The sequence below is a fragment of the Globicephala melas genome, chromosome 15 (genome assembly GCF_963455315.2).
Source record: "Globicephala melas chromosome 15, mGloMel1.2, whole genome shotgun sequence".
NCBI classification, from domain to species: Eukaryota; Metazoa; Chordata; class Mammalia; order Artiodactyla; family Delphinidae; genus Globicephala; species Globicephala melas.
The window spans coordinates 48,394,575-48,416,114 of NC_083328.1; the positions used below are offsets into that span (position 1 = coordinate 48,394,575).

The 21,540-nt window shown below is 39.4% G+C and overlaps 1 protein-coding gene across 4 annotated transcripts in view; it reads right to left on the bottom strand.

Moving 5' to 3' along the window:
• Positions 1–1,888: 1,888 nt before the first annotated feature.
• BTBD3 (BTB domain containing 3) overlaps positions 1,889–21,540 on the bottom strand; it is a 38,919-nt gene continuing 19,267 nt past the window's right edge. For 2 of the 4 annotated variants that reach the window (XM_030872564.2, XM_060285542.1), the window contains 4 exons: positions 10,148–10,433; positions 9,572–9,662; positions 8,885–9,003; positions 1,889–5,877 (listed from right to left, as the gene is read on the bottom strand). In XM_030872564.2, the coding sequence (XP_030728424.1) occupies positions 4,845–5,877; positions 8,885–9,003; positions 9,572–9,662; positions 10,148–10,290 (1,386 nt within the window). In that variant the 5' untranslated portion in view covers positions 10,291–10,433 and the 3' untranslated portion in view covers positions 1,889–4,844. Of the gene's footprint in view, positions 5,878–8,884; positions 9,004–9,571; positions 9,663–10,147; positions 10,970–20,836; positions 20,878–21,540 lie in introns of those variants that run through there. The other 2 variants (XM_030872561.2, XM_030872560.2) reach the window with 2 other exon arrangements.

The following is a 21,540-nucleotide window of genomic DNA, read 5'->3' on the forward strand; positions in this document are numbered from 1 at the left end:
ACTTAGCTTCGTTACTACCAAGAACAGCTTAAAGAGGAATCAGCAGGAGCAAACTAACATTTCAGTGGTAGTAGTCTAATAGGCAACTTTAATTATGTCCCATACACAGACAAAGTACATATTTGACAAAGTAAAGGGTGGGTGTTTTGTTTAACTATGTATCTTGAAGTGAGGAACTTGTTAGAAGCTCAAGTATAAAATAGTAGCATCTGCTGGCAAAACTGCTGTCCAATGGACATTTAAGTAAACAGGCAAATAGAAAACTACCATTATGAGGACATTTAAGATCTGCATAAATAGGAATTGCACCTTCCCCACCACCCTCACTCAAAAAAGGCTCAGAAGAAGAAACAGAGGGGAGATGCCCAAGTTGGGAAAAGGTACCCAACGATTCCTCAGTGACTGATCTACAGATGCTAGTGTCTTACACTGCTTGGTGTGTGACAAGGTGAACCACTGTCTTCCTCTCTTCCTCAAAAGTATTTTCGTCTCACCTACCTGACCATATCTCGGTTGAGAAACTTTTCTCACCAGTGCTTAGGTTGTTTATGGAAATTAACGAAGAGGTTCTGTTGTTGAAATGTTCCCCCGGTTTTAGTTTTGTTAGATGATCTATTCTAAAAAGTGGAGGATAACGTGAAGTTTTGAGCAAAGGAAGTAGTTGGTCAATAAATGTAAATGGCTCAGAAAAAAATGCTGAAATCTATTAATTATTGATAGAAATCAAAAGCGTAGTCATCTACTGCAGCATCTCAAAGGCACGCGCAGCCCTAACAAACACTTAAGGTACCCCCGGTTTTCAGGGCCACTTGCTTGTTTCGGCCTCTAAGTTTCATGCTATTTAGTTCCTCAGGAATGCTTTTCTCCTTCCTCTTTTTTTCCCAAGTTTAAGTCCATGGCTTTTGTAGGCAAGCCAAAGAGTCAACTGGGAAGAAAGTGTAATTTCAATGACATTTTGATCCTGAGTGCCGACAGAAGAGGAGGATCATTTCCAATTGTCTTGGGATACTGAAAACAAACACATGTGGATTAAGTTTAAAGAGCACCAGAAGAGATAATGGCTAAGACTTTCCTGGATTAAGGATCTTTGCAATCCAGGTTGTATCTGTAATTACGCTGATGAGAATGGGTATTTCCAGTTCTCTTACTCTTTGGAATAATTCCAAAAATCCTTTGAGTAGGTATGCTATAGAAACTGAACTATGAGTAGATGAAGTAGTTAAGCAAATACCCAGGGTTTCACAATAAACTCTAGTATAAAAGTAACAGAAAGCTGTAGTAAAGCAAAAAACATATGTACGTGTGTGTGTAATCATACATGAGTGTGTGTGTGTGTATATGTACTTGATATAGGGAAATATAATGGAAAACAGTTGAGGACTTAAAAATTATATTCACGATTGTCATATGACATTTATCTTTTTTATTCCTAGACGTAAGCAATTATAACAAAGCAGGAATAAGCAGCAGCACTGGTCACATCTAAAGCTAGATGTGATCTGGTATCAATAGCCCAGAGTACAGGGAGATCTATTAGACATTTCAGCAACTCTACCCAGAATGCCAGCCAACCACAAACTCCATTCCTGGAATATAAATGTATCCATTCACTCCCTCTCATCAACTTCATTCACTCCCTCTCATCAACTTAACAGTCAGGCTTTCCACAATGCAACTGATTAACATATTCATTGTTCTTTTATGCTTTTGCCTCAGATTTTTACTTCTTTAGGGATCAAGGATATGTGAATAACTTAGCAAACAAATGCTCCTGAAAAAACCATCTCTGTAAAATATAAGTGGAACCAAAAGTGCCAAAATGAGTTTTTTTTTTTTTTTTTTTTTTACTATTTCAAGGGACCTACAAAAATGCTAAGGAAAACAAATCTATGAACCAGTTTTATTTTATTTTCACTTAACATGATTATATACATTCATGTGTCTAACAAGATCTGCACTGTTAACATTAAAAATACAGTACAATAACATTCAACATGAGGTACTTCATATTTATATATTTTTCCTTCATAAATAATGCTGTAAGCTACTGAATTCAAGCACTCTGATGCACAAGTGGCTAGTGTCTTGAATTAGCGAGCTTATTTAAACACCTTAAAAAAAAGACGGTTCAGTGCAACAGTTATGTAGAAATTAGACCATTTACTTAAATACTATATTAAGATATGCTTAAAGAATGTTACATTAGAACTGCTAGCCTAGCTCCCCTTATCCCCAGGATATAAACAATGACAAAGACTGCCAGGTACATTGGGAAAAGCATCTATAGGGCATTGTTCAATAAAGTTGCATTTATACACTACAGTTGCCCGCCTTGTCAGAACAATGGTTTCTAGTTTTAAAAGCTACAAAATTTGAGATTACCAAAGAAAATAAAGCAAGCACATTAGCCTTAATTCCATGTCACTGAAAATGCAGAAGGGAGAATAGGATTTAAAAGATAAAATTTTCTTGTTTTAAATCCAACTTTCAAATTTAACCCACAGATCTTGGCACCAGCCAATCAGATGATGGATGGGTTTTGTTTTTTTTTCTTTTTCAGGTGATAGCAACTAATATAAAATTAAGTTCTTCCACACCTAGTGTACAGGATCTCACGTGGCTCTCACCCAGCGGTTCCCCAGCCTCTGGAGGGCAGCTACTAACAGGAGCACTGACCGTGGGTGTTACTGAATGAACATTCTTCACTCTAAGGTTATCACACCCATCGCCAACAACCTGATATGATGAAATTAGTGCTAAATAAAGTTTATTCTCCTCTGGCTTAAAAATTAGTGCCTTCCAATTAGGTATATAGTCTACCAATTTGCAAGGTAACTATGAGTTACCGAAATGTTTAACCATAATTTATTAAAAAAACCCTTTGTAGAAGTATTTTTTAAATTGAAAACGTACCTTTATTTCATAGTTTGCCAAAACTACTGTCATCTTGCTAATAAGAAATAACTGTTAGATAATTTTGGAAAGTTGTCCTGGGAATACTCATCTATAATCACCGTAATAGCTTTTGATCATCTACGCTAACAGACATAGGTGATGGTAAAGGTGATTAAAACATTTCCCATAATCCAGTGTTCTCCTCCATCAGGGAAGCCAGCCGAAGCGACAAGCCCATGTCTACAGGGGGAGAAGTGGCCCAGAAGCACAGGCAGTCACTCACTGGGGCCCGGCTGGGGCCAGCAGGGGGACCATTTCTGTCCCAGCCCTCACTGACCAGGCAGGGAGGAGACAGTTCCTGAGCTGGCACGCACCTGAACGCGCACGGGCACCCACGCACACACCCACCCCAGGACTAACCCCTGCTCCAGAGCCAGCTTCGGGCTCACAGAGCAGAAGAAGGAGGCGGCCAGTGACCACACTCTGGGTGGCGGGGAAGCCATCTCAGGATCACGCTGGGCAGAAAAGCTGCCCAGAAACACATGGATACTTCAACTGGGAGTGAACACAGTGGACACCACCAGGGTCACAGGCACTAAGCCAGCACAAGCCTTCGCTGAAGGAGAATGTTTTGATGAGCTTTTCCCTCCTTTGTTTACATTATCCGTGGACAAATAAGAGAGCTGGATGTGATGCTGAGGCAGTGAATATTAGGTATCACCAAGTGTATCGCTCTAGACCATTTTCTAAAAACCCTGCAGGCATATATTGGCACTTTAAGATGGCCAGAGGCCAGATTCTAGCAGTCCAGGAACAGGACAGAATTATAATTAACTAAGAAGATACAATGTGGTCAAAGTAGATCCGGTGAAATACATTACAGATTAAGAAAAAAAAAAATCAATGAATAATATATCTCATTACATTAACATGTGGTGCTACAAAACTAATTGTTATTCCATTCATCTAAAGAATTGTTTGGTCCTCTTTTCATGGGAAAAAGGGAATAGGAATTCTATACAGTACAACTTTTGAAAACCAGCAAATGGCAGGGATCAGAAGCTAAGCAGGGAAAAGGGTCTGACTTTTTCAAACTCTGTATTATAATTTGCCATCAATTAAACTATCTGTCGTATGGGACTTTTTTAGGCTTCCTTTTAAAACCATTTTAGTTTAAATTAATAGGTCTGCAACTTTTTCCTAATGACAATAAAATTTTATAATTTAGTTACTTCTAAAAGAAGTCTCTGTACTGCAATATTCTGTCTTCTAAACTAAAAGAATATAAATCTGTCTGTAGCAAAAGTCATGACCTAAAACTTCCAATTTCTTACTTTACATTGACACTTTGCAGTTTAAAACTTAACAATCTTATGAATTTAGGATTTAAGAAAAAGCAATGCCCAAAAGTAAAATATTTAAAAGGAAATAAAATAAGAAGGTAAAGTGACTACTGTCTACTTTCTTAATTATTAATTACCAAGCAAAACGTCTTTCAAAATTGTACACTGAGGTTTATCTGTTTTTTGGGAAGTGAAGGGTTCTGTTTAAAAATAATTCTTGTTATTGTTATTTTAGACTATTTATTCCTATTTAAAATAAAGCCCAAAAGGGAATTTGAGGTGATCTGAAAATTGTCCTAAGAGGGACAAAACTGGGAGGTCAGTGGGGCAGTTGGAAAAGAACTCAAAATCTCCCCAGATGTATAGATCCAACTGTAAGAACCACAAGCCTTGATGAGAACTTGGCTCTTTTAGGCATAGAGTTAAAAGCTGAATGCTGCATTTTTGCCTGTACATAATTAAAAGGTTGAAAGAAATCAGAACCTGCCTACAGCTCCGTTCATTACAAACTACCTGCGCTGACTGCATATCTGCAGCTGAGCTAAGCATCAAGCAAGCAGGAGTGTGGCGTGCACCTCAGAGCCTGCACTGCTCCGGGAAGCGTGCTCAAGCGTAGAATATAAGTTCGGGGATCTGACCCCCCTGCACCCCAGTGCCGTTGGTGCTGTCCGACGAGCACTGGAACTGGACAGTGACTTTGCCACACTGAACTTCTGTCATGCCTTCCTGTCCAAAGTAGCTGAGCTCATTGCCGTCCAGGATCACGCTGGCCGTGTAGAAGGTGTCTGGCTCAATCTGCACCGGGTACTCGAACCACACGGGGAAGGTGTTGCTGGAGCCGTCTGAGAAGTACTTGCTCAAGTTCTGCCCCAGGACGACACCCTGCCGCTTGAGTTCGATCTTGGCACTGTACTCGGCTGAGCCGCAGCTGGAGCCGTACAGCCCGAAGCCCGCGATGAACACCCTCTTGTCGACGGCGAACTGGATGCTGTCGCAGCGGCCCCGGTAGCGCCACTGGTTGCTCCGGTAGGCGCACGACTGGAAACGGTGGCAGCGCTGCGGGACGAGGCCCTTGCGGGCTTTGCTCACGAACTGCAGCTCGGGCTTCTTGGCCGCGGTGTACCAAAGGAAGATGTCGTTCGTCTCGTTCAGAGTTAAGACTCCAGACTGTGCAGCACCGTTTGCAAAATCGTCCAGGGCCATGGTCGGGATGCGGATCAAGTAAAGCGCCTTCCCGAGGACCTTGCGCTTGTTTTCAATGCTCAAAGCCAGATCTTGTCGCTGGCATTCCACTTCAGCCCAGTTGAGAGCTGCCTCGAAAACCACAATTTCTTTGGCATTCAGAGTTTCCCTGCGGAGGATACTTTCTAGTGTCTGGAAGTCAATATCACAGAACCCCTCAGACTTGAGAGCGAGCTCGGCCTGGGCGTCGATCACCTCCCAGCACCGCTGGGTCAGGTCCGGTTCCTCAAACAGGCAGCTCTGGGACAGGAGGACACAGGCGTTCTTGGCGCTCAGGCTGGTCTCCAGGAAATTGACGCAGGCCCGGGCGAGGTGAGGGACGATGTACTTTTTGGCAGCATAAAGAGTGGCCAAGACTGTGTCAGCAGCCAAGTCAATTTCATCACAATAGATGTATCTGCAAGAAACAGCGCTGCATGTAAACGGAATTTTCACAAAAATGAGCGTGTCCAGTGAGAAAAGATGTAACTACTTTCAAGTTAGTTCCAAGAAAATCTTATGTAACAGTTATTACAAACATGATTAGACATTAAAACAACATCTGAAATACATTCATAAGTTATTAATATTTCAACTTAGTAGAAAGTTTGTATAATTAAAGACATTAACTTCATGTAACCATTCTAGCCTCTATTTTAAAGCTACAAAATATAGAAGATACTAGAACATTCAAGAAAGGGCTGAAATCAAACATAGTGAATATGAGGAAAAAATATAGCAAAATTCTATTATATATACTATACTATATTTAGTTAAAAATAACCCCTATATGTTTTAGGAGAAATATATGTATGTAGACTTACTTAATTTTTCTGCAAATTCAGATGGAAACAAGTATCTTTAATATCAATACTGTAATGTTAGCAATGATTGCATCTTGACGCTTTTATATAAGCATGACTTGGATTTTCCTTAAACACAAAACAAAACCTGATCTTAAGATATTTTTCAAGTAGTTCCAAGTTCAATAGATTTTTAAATATGGGCTCCAATGCTATCTTCCGGTTAACTTTACATAGAATCCAACGCAGGCTTTGTATCTGGCTTTTTTTTTTAAACTCTAAATTCTTTCTTCTCCCCCACACATTCCTTCCACCTTCAGAATTAAAGAATACATTATTTCCAGATACACTTAATTAAAAAACAAAGTTAAGAGAGTCTAAGTATGCGCTATTTGTGTGCTTGTGTGAAGTGTCCCCATTTCAGGAGATAAGACACTTCTTATTGTTTTGGGGGACAGTGTCAGTCTCCCAAGATGCTATGTAAAGATAGAAATCATCTGCTTCTTTTAGATGCTGTGGCTGACTAAGAGATAGTAATAACTGCACATGAGTAAAAAATACATACTAATAACATAATTAAAAAATGTTTCTAGCTACTTGCTGTGACATTTTCCTTACTGAAACACATATAACAGGAAATAAGCAATAGCTTCTGTAACAAAGTACAAAAATATAAGGATGGCAATGAGAAAAATGACCACAATCATGAATGGAACCTGAATTTTTTCTCCCAGGAAGCCCTTACTCTTTTCTGATAGACTAAGCCAGCCACTGGCAAGATGGCAAGACTGCTCGACTAAATACCTGCAGCACCAGGACCATGGGGAGGATTCTGCAGCACGGTCAGCACTTTGTAGCTCTTACCCTAGAACTGGCAAATGAGCAGTCTTCCCTTTTCCTTGACAGCCCCCTTTCCAGTAGTACTGGCTACTCACCCACAATGCAGGGGTGAGGAAAACCTGGCCTCCTCTATCCCAGGCAACTACACTGTGCTGATCAAGCCCAGCATGACAGTAAATGGCACCTGCTACATTTCTGATTCTTACCACTTTACGTGGACTGCTCATATAATTTTAAAAAGCTGTATCAAGATATATTCTAGGCAACACATTTATAAGAAAAGATGCCTGTCAAATGATGAATCAAATGGCTTAGGTGAAACGGAATTTTGTGACTCGTACTCGGGTTTCCTAATTATGTACACATATCTGCGGCAACACAACAGTCTAGTTGACTACAGTGATGACAAAACGCCGAACTAGTGTCAGCATTCTCCTCTGCAACAGAAATAATGTCAAATATACAAAGCTAACTTCACTGGGGAAAAAAACAACACACAAAAATCGCTACAGGTAAAACTGAGTTCTGTATGTATATCTCTAAAACATTACCAAGGTCACAAAGTGTCTGTTCGTTAAAAGGAGCGGATTAGTTTATGTTTTGGTACTTCACGTGCTCACTTGCCTTTAATTTCCCTATCTCCCACTATGAAAGTTCTAGAGAGCAACAAATGGATTTCAAAACTATACTACACATAAAGAATTAAACACTTTAAAGTTCTGGAACTAACTATAATACTTATTTTTCAGTAGGCAGAAGACAATATATATCAGCATTTTAAATGTTTGTGGGATTACTGTCCAACTTGTTGAGCCAATGAATAATTTTTTTCAACAAACATTGTAATTTATTCCAGTGACTCAAAATCCCCACAGCAGCAGGTAACCTTGAACTCTGGTACACTTTGGTGTGCTAGAATAAGAATCAAGAAAAATCACCTAAACATTACTTAGAATAATCGCTGGACCCTAACCACACAGTAGACTATCTCACTGTCCAGCACCAACACAGGTCACAGAAGTGGATTCTAGTTATCTGGTCAACATTTACTGGATTCTGCAAAAGACCCAGGAGAGAGAAAACTATTTTTTAAATAAATTTATATCTTATAACTTTACATTTCTGTATGACCAATTTAAGTTTTTCTGAACATATCCATATACATCTATAGAAAATTATTCATCTTTCAAAAATTTCTCCTCTACTACAAAATGCAAATGTCTCTTATCCTTGAGAAATAGCATCTGACTTCATGTGACAGCATGTGTACGTATGTGTGCATCAAGATCAGACAATTTCAACAGATAATAAGTTTTATAATTGCTGATAGGAGACAATAACTCCTAGAAAACTTAAAAACCTCCTAACTGGTAGTATTTAAATAATGTATATAATTTCTGGAATTGTGAAGCAAAAATATAATTTATGTCTTTTTAAAGACTTCTTCACACACAATACTTTCAGAGAGAACATGCTCTATTAGATAACACACCAGAAAGTTCTTTTTCTTTAATTATAAGTCATTAAAAATGAAATCACTACACGTGCCACTTGCCCCCAAATTCCATGTCAAGGTGTGATTGTAAACGCCTGCTTCATTCCACATGCTCCCCATGAAAGATGCACAGGAGTTTTCATCAAAAACACTTACAAGGTAAGCAGCACCCACTTTCTTCATCAGTCTCTCTTTTCTATTACCTGGAAGTTATACTTAACTGTGAAGCCATAAGAGCACAAAAACAGCATAAACAAACTCTTTCCAAACATACGCAAGATGCTTACTTCAGCATAGCGAGAAAAGCAGCAGGGTCGACATCTGGTATACGGATTTCATCTTTGTCCTCGGCAAGTTCTCCGTAAAACATTGCATGGAAAACAGAGCTCCCAACAGCTAAAACATACTGTGGAGAAAGGGAAATCTTATTTCATGCACTAAATTGAAAACATTTTCAGCACATCAATCCAGAAAAACAACTCTAAGCAATCAGCTTTAGTGGACACAGAGCACCTAACACCTGCTCTACTGACAAAGCCAAGGTACAGTGGATCTGGCCATGAAAGCAAAAGACAGAAGTTCACGCAAACCAGTCTCTATGCTGCTAATTATCAAGGCTTTAACAGACTGATGCTCAAGTTCCCTCATTATAAAATAAATAAAATAAAAGCTTATCTAACAGATTTCTCGGAGAAGGGTAAACATATGACTTTCCTAACCTATCACAACAACTTCCCATGACTGTAGAGTTAAGAGGGCATGTTTTTGTGTGAGACATAAAGCAGGGTAAAAGGAAACAAAGAAAAAAAATTAAGCATGGCCAAGGCCCTCTGGAGACGCTGCACTTTCTCTGTGATCGGGTGAAACACGCACTGCCTGCCATTGGCAAGCTGCCCACCCCAAGTTCCAGGCTCACGGAGAGGGTCCCTCTTTGTAAATCTCAGTACTAAACGAGTAATGCATCTGTTGCTTACTTTGTGTCCTGGCAACCGCTGAGTCCCACCTGGTGGCCCAACCACAAAATGTACATCTGCCATCAAATCATTATTGAACATCACTGCATTTCTGTAAACAGAGGCAATTCATTAATTCACAGTGTTTTAACACCCCCTCCCCAACATACAAAACCCACAAAAGATTCACAAGCTAAACAACAGTTTAATAACTTCAGGGTAAAGCTACAAATAAAGGTTCCAACTATACAACTGCGTCTGTAATCACTGCAAACACATGGAAGTAACTGAAGTTTTAAAAAAAAAAAGTTATCCAAACTTTTCTTTAGACTTAAGGACAAATAAAAGGTTTCTATCTTCTATAACCCACAGACACAACCCTGTCACCTAAATGTTACAGCTTACAAAAACATTTTTATCTAAGAGGAAAACAGCTGTACTATTCTGGAAAAGATACAAGGCAGTTTTCCATTACCAATAAAGCTTCTGGGAAAAGAGGAAACACAGATTTATGTTAAAATACATTACACGTTGTGCAAAAGCAGAAACTTCAACACAGGAAAACTTTTAAAGTAAATATGCTGGCCCGGCACTTACCTCTCTCTAATGGTGGGATAAAGACCCTGCCAATTCGGGGCCGGAATAAGGTTGTTGTTACTGAGATTCTGCTGGTGGTACTGCTGGACAGTGGTGCTGCTGGAGTTGGCTGTTTTTTTTCGGGGGAATATATCAGCAGCCATCTTCTTCTTCTTTTTAGTCTTCAAGGTAATTATTTCATAACAAACTGGAGGCAACTTGCTGCTGCTGCTGCTGCTACTGCTGCTGCTGCTACTGCTGGGATTTGTTTTCTTCGAGCTTTTCTTGGACCTGTTCTTTACCGTCTCTGGAAGCATCAAGAAGAAGGTGAGACATTTCATGTTCTTTTCCTTGTCATCTACCATGAGTACAGTAGGTCTCTCTTTATAGCCAGATATTCCAAATCGGTGTGAGCATCAAGGAAAAGAGGCTAGCACGAGCTAAGATGAGAGCAGAGACCAGCAAGCTGATATTTTGCTTCTTTTCTCAGCCGGGCAAGGTGACCTTTTTACTATGTTGAATTAGAAACTGGCTTTAAGTTTTATCCAGTACTGGGTCTGTTAAATACATCCCCATCATGATTCCTGTTTCTCTTATTTGCTCATAAAAATAACCCAGTTTCCTAGATCACCTGAAAATGCTACACTGCGCGAAGGTGACAGGCAGAGAGCCGTAGCACTTGTTTTCTGAATTAGGTTAGCAAGATGTGCTGGAGCCGCGTGAGTCTGTTCGGCCGGCTGAAGTTGTGTGGTGAATGGATCGGAGGAGAGTAGGTATTACAGCCCTGCAGATGGAGTCAGACAGCCAGTGCTCGGAGCCAATAGCTGAAGTCACCAGTCATGATTGGACCAAGCAAAACAGTGACACCTATTGTAGTGTGCATAGTTCTGATATTAAAGGAACAGCAGTTGCATTCTCTTGGCTACTATATTATTGTACATTTAAATAAGATAAACAATCTATGAGATATATTTGAAAACAGGAAGAGAAGAGTTTATGTCCACAGATTTTTCTTCAGTAGATGTGCATTTTTATTCCCCCAGTTAAACAAGCAGGGACTGATATCTACTGTTTCTAGTAAAATCTTTATCCCGGCAGCATTCTAGTACTTCAAACAAAATCTTCCATTCTACCAGCTAAAAGGGATTATTAATAGCAAAACCATATTAACCACATTTATTACAGCTTAATGGGAAGGAATGAAATTTTTCTTTTTCCTTTTTTAGTCTCTTTGAATGCAAGTTATAGTCTAGTACAAATAAGAGATGAGGTCATGTGTTCATTTTACCCCCCAGTGTTTTCTAGCTCCTATAATGATCTTTGACAGGAGTCCCAGATCACAAAATACTGTTAATTAGACTAAAATGATACCAGTAGGTTTAGCTGCACTGAAACATAAGACACATTCTGGATGTAAAAATAAGATTCAAATGAGACAAATCTGGTAATCAGTGTTTAAAGGCTGTAATTCACTAAAAATATGTGAAATGGGGCCCTGTTCAGGACTTCAAAAAAATGCAACCTAAATGTTATGGTTACATGTAGCCTCGTCACAGTTTTAAAGAATGTAATTCACAAATTCTAACACAAAACCAATAATAAGGCTACCCAAAATGATACATGCTGCACAGTTAAGATGCAAACAGGTTCTCTCGGCTTTGAATCAGAACAGTACTAACTACTACATGGTTTTTATAGATGTGAATCCTCCAACGTTTCTAGCTTTGCTGAGTAAGGAAAAACCAAAACACCTGCTGCAGGTTCCACACATGCACATACATTTCTAGGGGGGCCTAATGAGGAGAATGAAGCACTATCACTCCTACTGGCTTGAAGGGCGGCAGCCACGTGCTGCCCCCACCTGATGCACCTTCATGACCACAGCCCTGCTTGCTGCACCACATCCATCGGAATAATGAGTTCCTGAGAGCGAGGGCCCAACAAATGGGAGCTTTGGTTGCTGTTATAACCGACAATCTACTAAAGATAACACAACTAAAATCAGACTTTAAATCCCTGGGACCTGGCATCACTAAACTGAACCAAGGAATATCCTCTTTATTGTCATCATTATTATTCTTAAACCTGTTTACAAAGCCACTGCAGGACAGACTGTGTGCAGAGAGGACCATGGTCTTTAGCACAGGTTGTTCACCCCCATTTCGTACAAACTCTGAAGTGCCATGTATTTACTACAAGTACCGTATTCCCAGTCATAGGGCTAACACACACACACACACACACACACACACACTTCCAATTGCCTGCAGACACACTTCACCACACAATGTGTGTGTGTGTGTGTGTGTGTGTGTGTGAGAAACAGAGAGAAAGAAACACATGGAGAAAGGCACAAAGAAGAAACAAGTGAGTTCCTATTAGAGCTAACTTTTCAGAATATGATTAAAAGCAAAGGATTTCTCTCCTGCTCAAGTGCTACTTAACTTCCTGACCATCACCATCCTAGGAAAGTCCCCAGGACAGGGAGCTCCTTTTGACTGGGATTAACTCCCTGTGTACTTCTAACAAACCTAGTAGCTGGCTCCTTCAGGTCAGAAGTAATCAATTAGAATGGAAGGGAAATGAAGGGTTTTGAGACAGACTTACCAGCAGCTGGAAAGCCAAAACAGACAAAAAGCATTAAAGACAGACACAATAACTTAGAAGTTTTGTGGGTTTTATTCATTTTGCATATAGTTCAACACCCTTTACCAGAAGCCTCCAAAAAACACTGCTCTTATACCACTAAATAAAGGAAAAAGTGCACGTAATAGTTTAAGAAAGAAAATTATATAATATTTTAGAAAATGTTCTTTATAAAATTAAGTTTCAGTTATTTAGAAAATTAAGTTTTGTGGAGAAGCTTGGAAATATTTATTAAACTGGAATCACCTAGAACAGTGCTGCAGAGAGGGGCCTTGTCCTTATGGATGTGAGGACCGATGAGCACAGCTGTTTTAAAGACTTTTTTTTTTTTTTTTGCGGTACGCGTGCCTCTCACTGTTGTGGCCTCTCCCGTTGCGGAGCACAGGCTCCGAACGCGCAGGCTCAGCGGCCATGGCTCACGGGCCCAGCCGCTCCGCGGCAGGTGGGATCCTCCCGGACCGGGGCACGAACCCGTGTGCCCCGCATCGGCAGGCGGACTCCCAACCACTGCGCCACCAGGGAAGCCCTAAAGACATGTTTTTAACTACAAAAAATAATCCAGTTTTTTTAAAAAACAAGAAAGATATTTTAATTTTTGTAGCCAATTTGGAAAGGCATGAAAATGTGAATAAAATCAAGACAATGAAAAGCTTACTGAGAGCCACCGTTTCTTCCCACGATAATAAGACAGTTAATATAAGGTCCCTGCTACTGCACGTGTGGTCGAAGGGGCAGCAGCAGCACCTCCTGGGAGCCTGTTAGAACCCATGGCCTCAGCCAGACTCTGCATCAGGATCTGTATTTTAACAAAACTCTCCAAGTAATCTATATTACATTCAAGTTTGAGAAAACCTCATACACATGACTAAGGGAATGTTACAAGGTCTTCCCAATGTTCCGGTATCAGCATCTGGAGCCGCGTTTCACATTCAAGTGAATGGACAAATAATTAAAAATAATTTAATTTTGAACCTTCATGTCTTGTTCTGAAATTCTGATCAGCCCCTAAGTGTCAAATTCTATGATTCAGATGTGTAGACAGCCAACTGAGAGGTCCCCAAATATTTTTCAATTTTCAGGAAAAGAAGCTCAAGCCCAAATTATTTTAAAGGGCAGTGACAGAGACAATTAGGGGGAAAAATAAAGGATTAAAAAATGCCAAGTGTGAAACAGATGAACCACCTAATATTTTAAAATAATCTACTTCAAATTCTATTTCAAAAAATTAGCACTGTGGTACAGCACAATTAGCGATCAAATAGTCTAGTTCAGTCCTGGCTCAGCCACTAAAAATTAAAGAGCTGTGTGTGTGTGTGTGTGTTGGGAGGGGGAGGGAGGGAGAGTGTCGGAACACATCATTTAGCCTTTAAAGCGCCTACACAATGAAGAGGTTCATCCAGAATTGATGAGTGTTTCTCAAACTTTACCCTCAATCCACAGTAAGAAATCCATTTTGTATTCAGACCCGGTACTAACACCCACAAACACATATATCTATATACAGATGGAAAGAAGGTCACAAAACAAAACTTATGCTTAGCATGTTATGAAACACTCTGGTATTTTCTGTTTTATTCTTTTCTTTTTAATGTTGGTTTTGATACAGTCCATTGATTTCATGACCACAGTTTAAGTAACACTGGTCTAGATTATTTCCAAGGACTTTTAAGGCTTAACATCCTAGGGTTCTTTCCTATCAGGAATTTGGACTAGGGGCCACTAGACAAGGAAGAAGGCAAGGCTGCATCAACTTAATGGAGCCCATGAAATAAACCCCTCAAATCACATGCAAAATTGGGAGTCTGCGTTTATTTTTCTGGAAAGAGAAGCCATATCTGTCTTTCAGAGTAATTCATGATGCAGAACATAATAAAATGTTATGGAAATCGCACATTAATTTGAATAGTCAAAATATTCATTGTATCATTTTATTTTCTGCTTTCATTTCTATAGTCTATCTCATTAAACACAAATTATGGCTTCTTTCCCCCCCTTGAAATTAAATATAAATAGTTAAAATCCCATCTATTGAATCTGTAACCCATAAACATCACCCACTGGGTTGAAGAATAAAGAATACCAGTCTGGTATCTACTGTCAAATTTCACGTCTAAAATTTCTTTCTGGCTAGCATACCACTTGTTCCTACACGTCCTGAATTTTAAAGCTGTTATGAGACATGGTTAATTTGCCCTATTAAAGTAAATAACTAGGTGAAGTCAAGAAGCCCATCAATCTTTTATGAAAGTATTCTCAAAATACAAACATGCTGATCATGCAGTGTATTAGGTGTCGGGCATGCAATGGTGAGCAAGATTGGGAACCAAGCTTAAAAGGTTAGCGGATAGCAGTGGATTTCAGATAATTTTATAACTGCCGGAAAGTTCAATCACCTTTATCTCTTCCCATTCAATTCCCCATAATAATAAAATTATGAACAGAATTAAGCTCACTTAGATCAAATCATCCTCTTCACCACTGGAAGGTTTGCCAGACATCCGGTCTTTATTTGGTATTACAGAATCTTGTTTATTCAGTTTGGGGACTTGAGTAAGGTTTGGAACTAAAAGGGACTATAGAAATCATTTAATGCAACTCTGTCCCACAGATAAGGTAACTAGGGGTCCAGAAGATTACGGGATTTGTGAAAAGTCCACAGTTAGGTTGTGGGGCAATGTCCAGACTAGAGCGCAGATTTCCTGACTGCTTGCTTAATTGTGTCTGTTCCACTCGCTCTAGTTTTCACCCACAGTAATTACCCCACAATCTTATGTAATGCTTTATCTTCACATTTCTAATCTACTTCAAAAGAAAAACACACGTCCGAATTTACAGATATGAAAACCATGAACATATATATACTCTGTACCCTGCAGGAAGCAACTGCTAGAAGAATGGGAGGACACTTTCTGGGAAGAAACGGAGAGGAACTGTAACAGGAACACAGGAGCGCAGCAGCCATGAGGAAGCCACTCAAAACCAGAAGAGGCTCTCCAGTAAAATGAAAATTAGAAAGCCAGCCATTCATGGTTAATACCAACAAATGCGATGTCAACAACTAACAATGCTGGCAACTCTTGTTTAACTTGCTCCAACCTTGCACTCCTTGTTTGGACTTGTATTTGGTTTACTACAAGACACCTAAACAGCTACAGGGTGGACACCTCCAGAACCTAACAGAGGAGAGTAATATAACCTGATAAATTATGACGGAAGAGTGTTTTGGTTTTGCTTATCTTTCTCTTCAGTACTGAGCGAAAGTTATGTTTTGATCTGGGAGGTATAAAACATAAGTGACAAAATGGTGGCAATCCCTAAAGATAGCAACAGTTGCTGGAAAACAGACTATATGCATGTTAAATTTGGAAACAAATACAGTCAAGCGCTGGCAGCACCGTATAGTGGGAAAAAAAGAGCCAATAACTAGCGAACCTAGGGTTAGTTACTTAGAATCTGTAAACCTCATTCTACTCATCTGCCAAATGGGGTGATTCTACCTAGCTCATCCCTTTCAGGTTTCTCCTGAAGGCAAGATTACATGTTTGTGAAAGCACTTTGATAGAAGTTGAAAACGCTCTGCAAAGGTAAACTTCCACTATTAGTAACAATTGTACCCAAAGCAGGAAATATTTGTGATACAATTTTCCAAAACACAAAAACCCAAAGATTCATCTGGCTCCCTGCCCTCCTAATCTTCCTGGCTTACAGCTACTGACATTTCATCCATCTGCAGGCTTGCTCCAGCCCCACCAAGCAGGCTCCGGTTTGCTGGGGCTCTTGTTCAGATTTTGCAGGTGAGGTTCAATAATCAAGATCTCTGTTGTGCATTGTGATCAGGTCCCACACAATGCCAGGTGTGCACCTGGAACCCACATTCCAGGCTGGGTGTCCACTGGACTTCAAGGCCACCTGTTGGTGGATACCCAGCTGTACCCACCTCCTGAGAGAGCCCAAAGTGGCAATTAGTCCAGAGCCACCCAGCAATGTCTACATTAGCAACTCAATTTGGCCTCTCAACAATGACCCAATTTGAATTCTAGCACCAAGGGTGATGATAACTAAGACAAACACTTGGGCAAGGCATGCCTCTGTGTGGCTGGAGGGATGAGGCTCATGGGCTGTTTCACTAAGTCATTTCCTATTCACCACACAAAGTTCCAGTTAACCTTAAAATTGTACATTAAATTTGGAAAAAATGCCCAAAGGTAGAATGTGACAATTCTTTGAAGGCAGGAACAACGATTCTTTTAAAATTTCATGTAGTAGTTAACATGATATTTGATGATTATAGCTATGTCTATGGGTACCTTGTTTGGACTATTAAACAACTCAGCTAAATGCCGTATCATTCTCTATCATGTGTTAAATGAGGTGATCTTGAGAGGAACATATAAAATATATCATATGAGATACTCTAATGATAGGTATTTAAAAAAATACTATAAATTCTTTCGTAAAGTTTAAGATCCTTTAGTAAACAAGATAATCAATTGCTAATTTTTATATACTCTGAGTGATCTCATGTTAAGTTTCCTTGTGTGTGAAAGTTGTTGACTACACAATATCTCTTATCGTTTCCAATTCTAGATTTCTAGAATTAAAGAATCTGTATAATGTTTGTTAGAAATAATGATTTATTTAATATAATTTTCTTTATATCTTAATATTATGATTATAACCAAAACCCAACTAAAACTCTATGTATGTATATATAGACATGTGCCACATTTAATTGGTTATAAGATTCCTTTTTCCCCCCCCACTGCAACATTTTAACATCTCTGAAATTGGGCTGAATCTTACAATTGATGGCATTTTATGAGTATAACTTCAGGCTCCTCCCCTTTCTCACTGGTACATAAAATAAAGGCATACCTTACAATTGATGGCACCTTACAATCAGTGAAATAAGGTAAAATATATATAATTCAACAGAAAAAAAGGGCTCTCTTCTTTAGGTTGGTTAATTATTCCCCTAACCAGGCAAGATGCCGGCTCAGAATTCTGGCTGAACTACATTAGAATAATTGAGCTTTCATCAACCAGTCATTTGATAAAGTATATAATCACAATTCTCAATTGAGACTGCTACTATGACAACCGATGATATGGTAAAAAGTCTACATGGAAATTCCAAAATGAGAATTTCCATTGCCAGGACTGGTAAGAGTTTCAGCATTAATACAATGTATTTCTCCTAAATTCTCATGGCACACAACTATACATGTACTTAAAACTCCTTAATAGAAGCCTATTAACTGGGTAATATTTGCTAAAGATATTTTATCAATCAATCAATCAAAGATTTATTAACCTACAACAATGTGATACATAGGTTAAACCTGTAGCTAAATGAATCCTTTGAAATTATTAATAATTTTCAAACAAATAGAATCAATATTAAAATATTAGTTTTAAGAGGGAGAAATATTATTATCATATTACAATGATCCCATTATATGTATGACTTTCTCCTAGGTACTTGAAAACAATTTATCCAAAGAAAAGTAAAACCAGGCCTCAGGAGGTCTCTTCTGAGAAGGCCCGAAGAGGGGCTGTTCTGACCCAACAGGGGACATTAAACCTATTGGAAATTCTGGAAAGAAGGACTCTGCCTGACCACAGCTGCGGCTTTTTCCAGGTCGGCTGTTGGCTTTAGTTGACAGAGGAGGAAAATATGTTTTAGTCAAATAAAAAATATTTTTCATAGATATTTTTTACTTTGCCTAGTATATTTTTTTCTGATATTAGGAAGATAATAACCAAACTCATCTCTACACTCAGATCATTAAAATCCAAAGGCCCTCTTCACTTACGTACTTAACCAAAGAATGTCTGGCTTTATTTGATAAAGCCACACTTTTCCAATGAGCACATGGAACAGGAAGAAAAAATCCTGACCACCTTCAAACCAACCTTCACACCATTCTATATCAGTCCTGTTTATTAACAGGGTAGATGTAACAAACCAATTTCCCCAACATCTACAACTTAGTGAAAAAGCTCTGCAAGATAAAACAAGATTCCCAAACATAAGTCACTTCACTGTGCATTTGCCCTCAGTCACTCAGGGGCACTTAGAAATGAGCACTGCTCTCCTCTCCCTCAACATAGTACAGCCCCCCAAAACACTTGAGGGAATGATATACATTATCTTACACTAAAAAATTTTATCACTGTAAAATCAGTAGGATAGTTTTGTTAAAGGCAAGGCGAGAGAAAAACAAAAACCAAAAAGCTTTAATTTCCTATTTTAGCAAAGTCACATAGAAAAGACAAGTTACCAATTTTGTGTTTTGACTATCACCATACACGTATCCACAAGAGCCTTAGTTAATTACTATTTAATGAAACGCCTTCCTTCATTTTTACAATGTATGTGACTAGAATGAAATATAGTTATTTTAAGCAAACAATACAAGATCTAAAAATAAGAGATCTGCTGTACTGAGAGAAATTGTGCTACAGGAAAACACAAACACATCTGAAATTACCAGGCATCTTCAAACCCAATTTTTAATATATCCTTTCTAGAGTAGAGACCACCAAATGAAAGTGAAAAAAGCACATACATTTCTAAACTGAGTCACAAAAACATGTTCTAACAAAAAATCCACGTAGAATTAGAAGCCCGTGATGGAGGGTTATTATAGAAACCAGCTTCTGGCAAAAACTCAAAGTAAAATCGGTTTTAAGTCCAAATAAAAAAATATGTTTTACGCTACTTTTAATTAGCTTTAAAGTCTACAATTCCCCATGATTGTTGTGAAGGACACAATATAAAGGCACACTGTACTGTAAACGCTGGCATAACCTTAACTATATCAACACCAAGTAACATTCAGAGACGACCACCATTTGCTGCAGGAAATAATTATTTGGCACCAATAAAGTACCCCTTGTTGCTTCTATCTCTCATGCTGTTCTAACCAGAATAAAAGTTGAGGGGTTTCTATACAGAGTTTCATTGCATGTGTCAGAACTAAGAAAATGAGGTACTTTAAACAAAAATTCAATTCTAATAATATATTTAGCAAGTTTTCTTTTTGTTTGTTTTTTTAATTAAGAGCTACTATAGGTCAGTACAACTGCCCGGAGGTATAGTATAAAATTTAGTTGCTCATAAAATAATGCTCAAGTAAGTTTCATTGAGAAAGTCAAGACTATTCGTGAAAATATGTTCTCTAATTTGGGTTTCCCCAATCTCTGCATCACACGACAATAGGTAGACAGTATTTACATGTGTACCTAAGTAAAATGAGTAGATTAAAAGCATTCGAGTCAAAAATATATCTTCGAAAAGTGGCCACTCAACTATTAGTGCTCCAAATTTTTTAAGTAACACTCAGAGAAGCAACGGTTTTACCACAGTCAAGAACTGCCTAGACTCATACAAGATCCATGGTATTGATGATGACTGGAACCAAACCAATGAAGAGTTGACAGTCTGAAAAGGGTGATCAAAATTAAAGGAGTCAGGTCTCTGCATAAGCATTTTACTAGCCAGCTGTAGGGATGCCATGATCCACTGAGAGTTCAGTACAGGAGACCTGGTTGATGTCAGTATTTGTTTAATGTAATACTCTCTCATAAAATTTAAAATATGGCATAAAAAGGAAATGAAAAGGGGTATTTATTAAGTGGCATGTGGCCAAGTTTTTAAAATTAATTAATTCATTTATTTTTGGCTGCGTCAGGTCTTCATTGCTGCACGCGGGCTTTCTCTAGTTGTGGCGAGCGGGGGCTACTCTTCGTTGCAGTGCATGGGCTTCTCATTTTGGTGGCTTCTCTTGTTGTGGAGCACGGGCTCTAGGAGTGCGGCTTTCAGTAGTTGTGGCTCGCGCTCTAGAGCGCAGGCTCAGTAGTTGTGGCACACGGGCTTAGTTGCTCCGAGACATGTGGGATCTTCCCAGGCCAGGGCTCGTACTCGTGTCTCCTGCATTGGCAGGCAGATTCTTAACGACTGTACCACCAGGCGAGTCCCAGCATGTGGCCAAGTCTTAACCAACTACTCTGTGCTGCTCTTCCTAAAGAGGTTACCATGTGAAAGGAGGATGGTCTCACCTGTTGCTTCAGCATGCTAGGAGTGCAGACCAAGCATCTATCTAGGAAAAAAAAGAAGAAATTCTGTCTCATCTTTCTCAGCGAGAGGAAGCCACACAGTTTGCAGTGCATTCTGGATCTCCATGACCTGACTCCAAGCCCTGTGACTTGTACTCCTCATTCACTCACTTTGCAAACAAGACTATTCCTGAACTGAAATGAGCCCTCTGCCTCCCGCCATCCTCCCTGCCCTCTCTTCCTTACAGCCCACCTGTCAGAAGCCTACCCATCCTTCACAATGCAGTCCACAGACACCTCTACAAGGAAGGTTTCCCAGCCTCTCCACGCTGCACTTTCCCACATTTCATCCTGCCTTAGGCAGTCTGACTAGGTGAGTTCTCCAAGGGCCTCACCTCCATGCCTCCCAACAAGAGATAAAAGCACCACACTCACACCTGGCTTACAATCATTCTGTAACAGGAACGATCAAGTCCAGCACTTATAAGTCCATCTAGAACCTTAGATTGCATTGTGGAGTGCAACTGGTCCTGGGCTAACATGGTCTGAAACCAAGGGCTGTCAAGTTTCCAGCTGTCCGAGATGCAGGTTTACACGAGGTACAGTGGTAAAGAACTGAGACATCTGTGAACTGTGTCCTGAGGCTTCCCGAACATGTCTAAGCACAAATGTGGTTTTATAACATTGCATCCATCTAGCATCTAGTC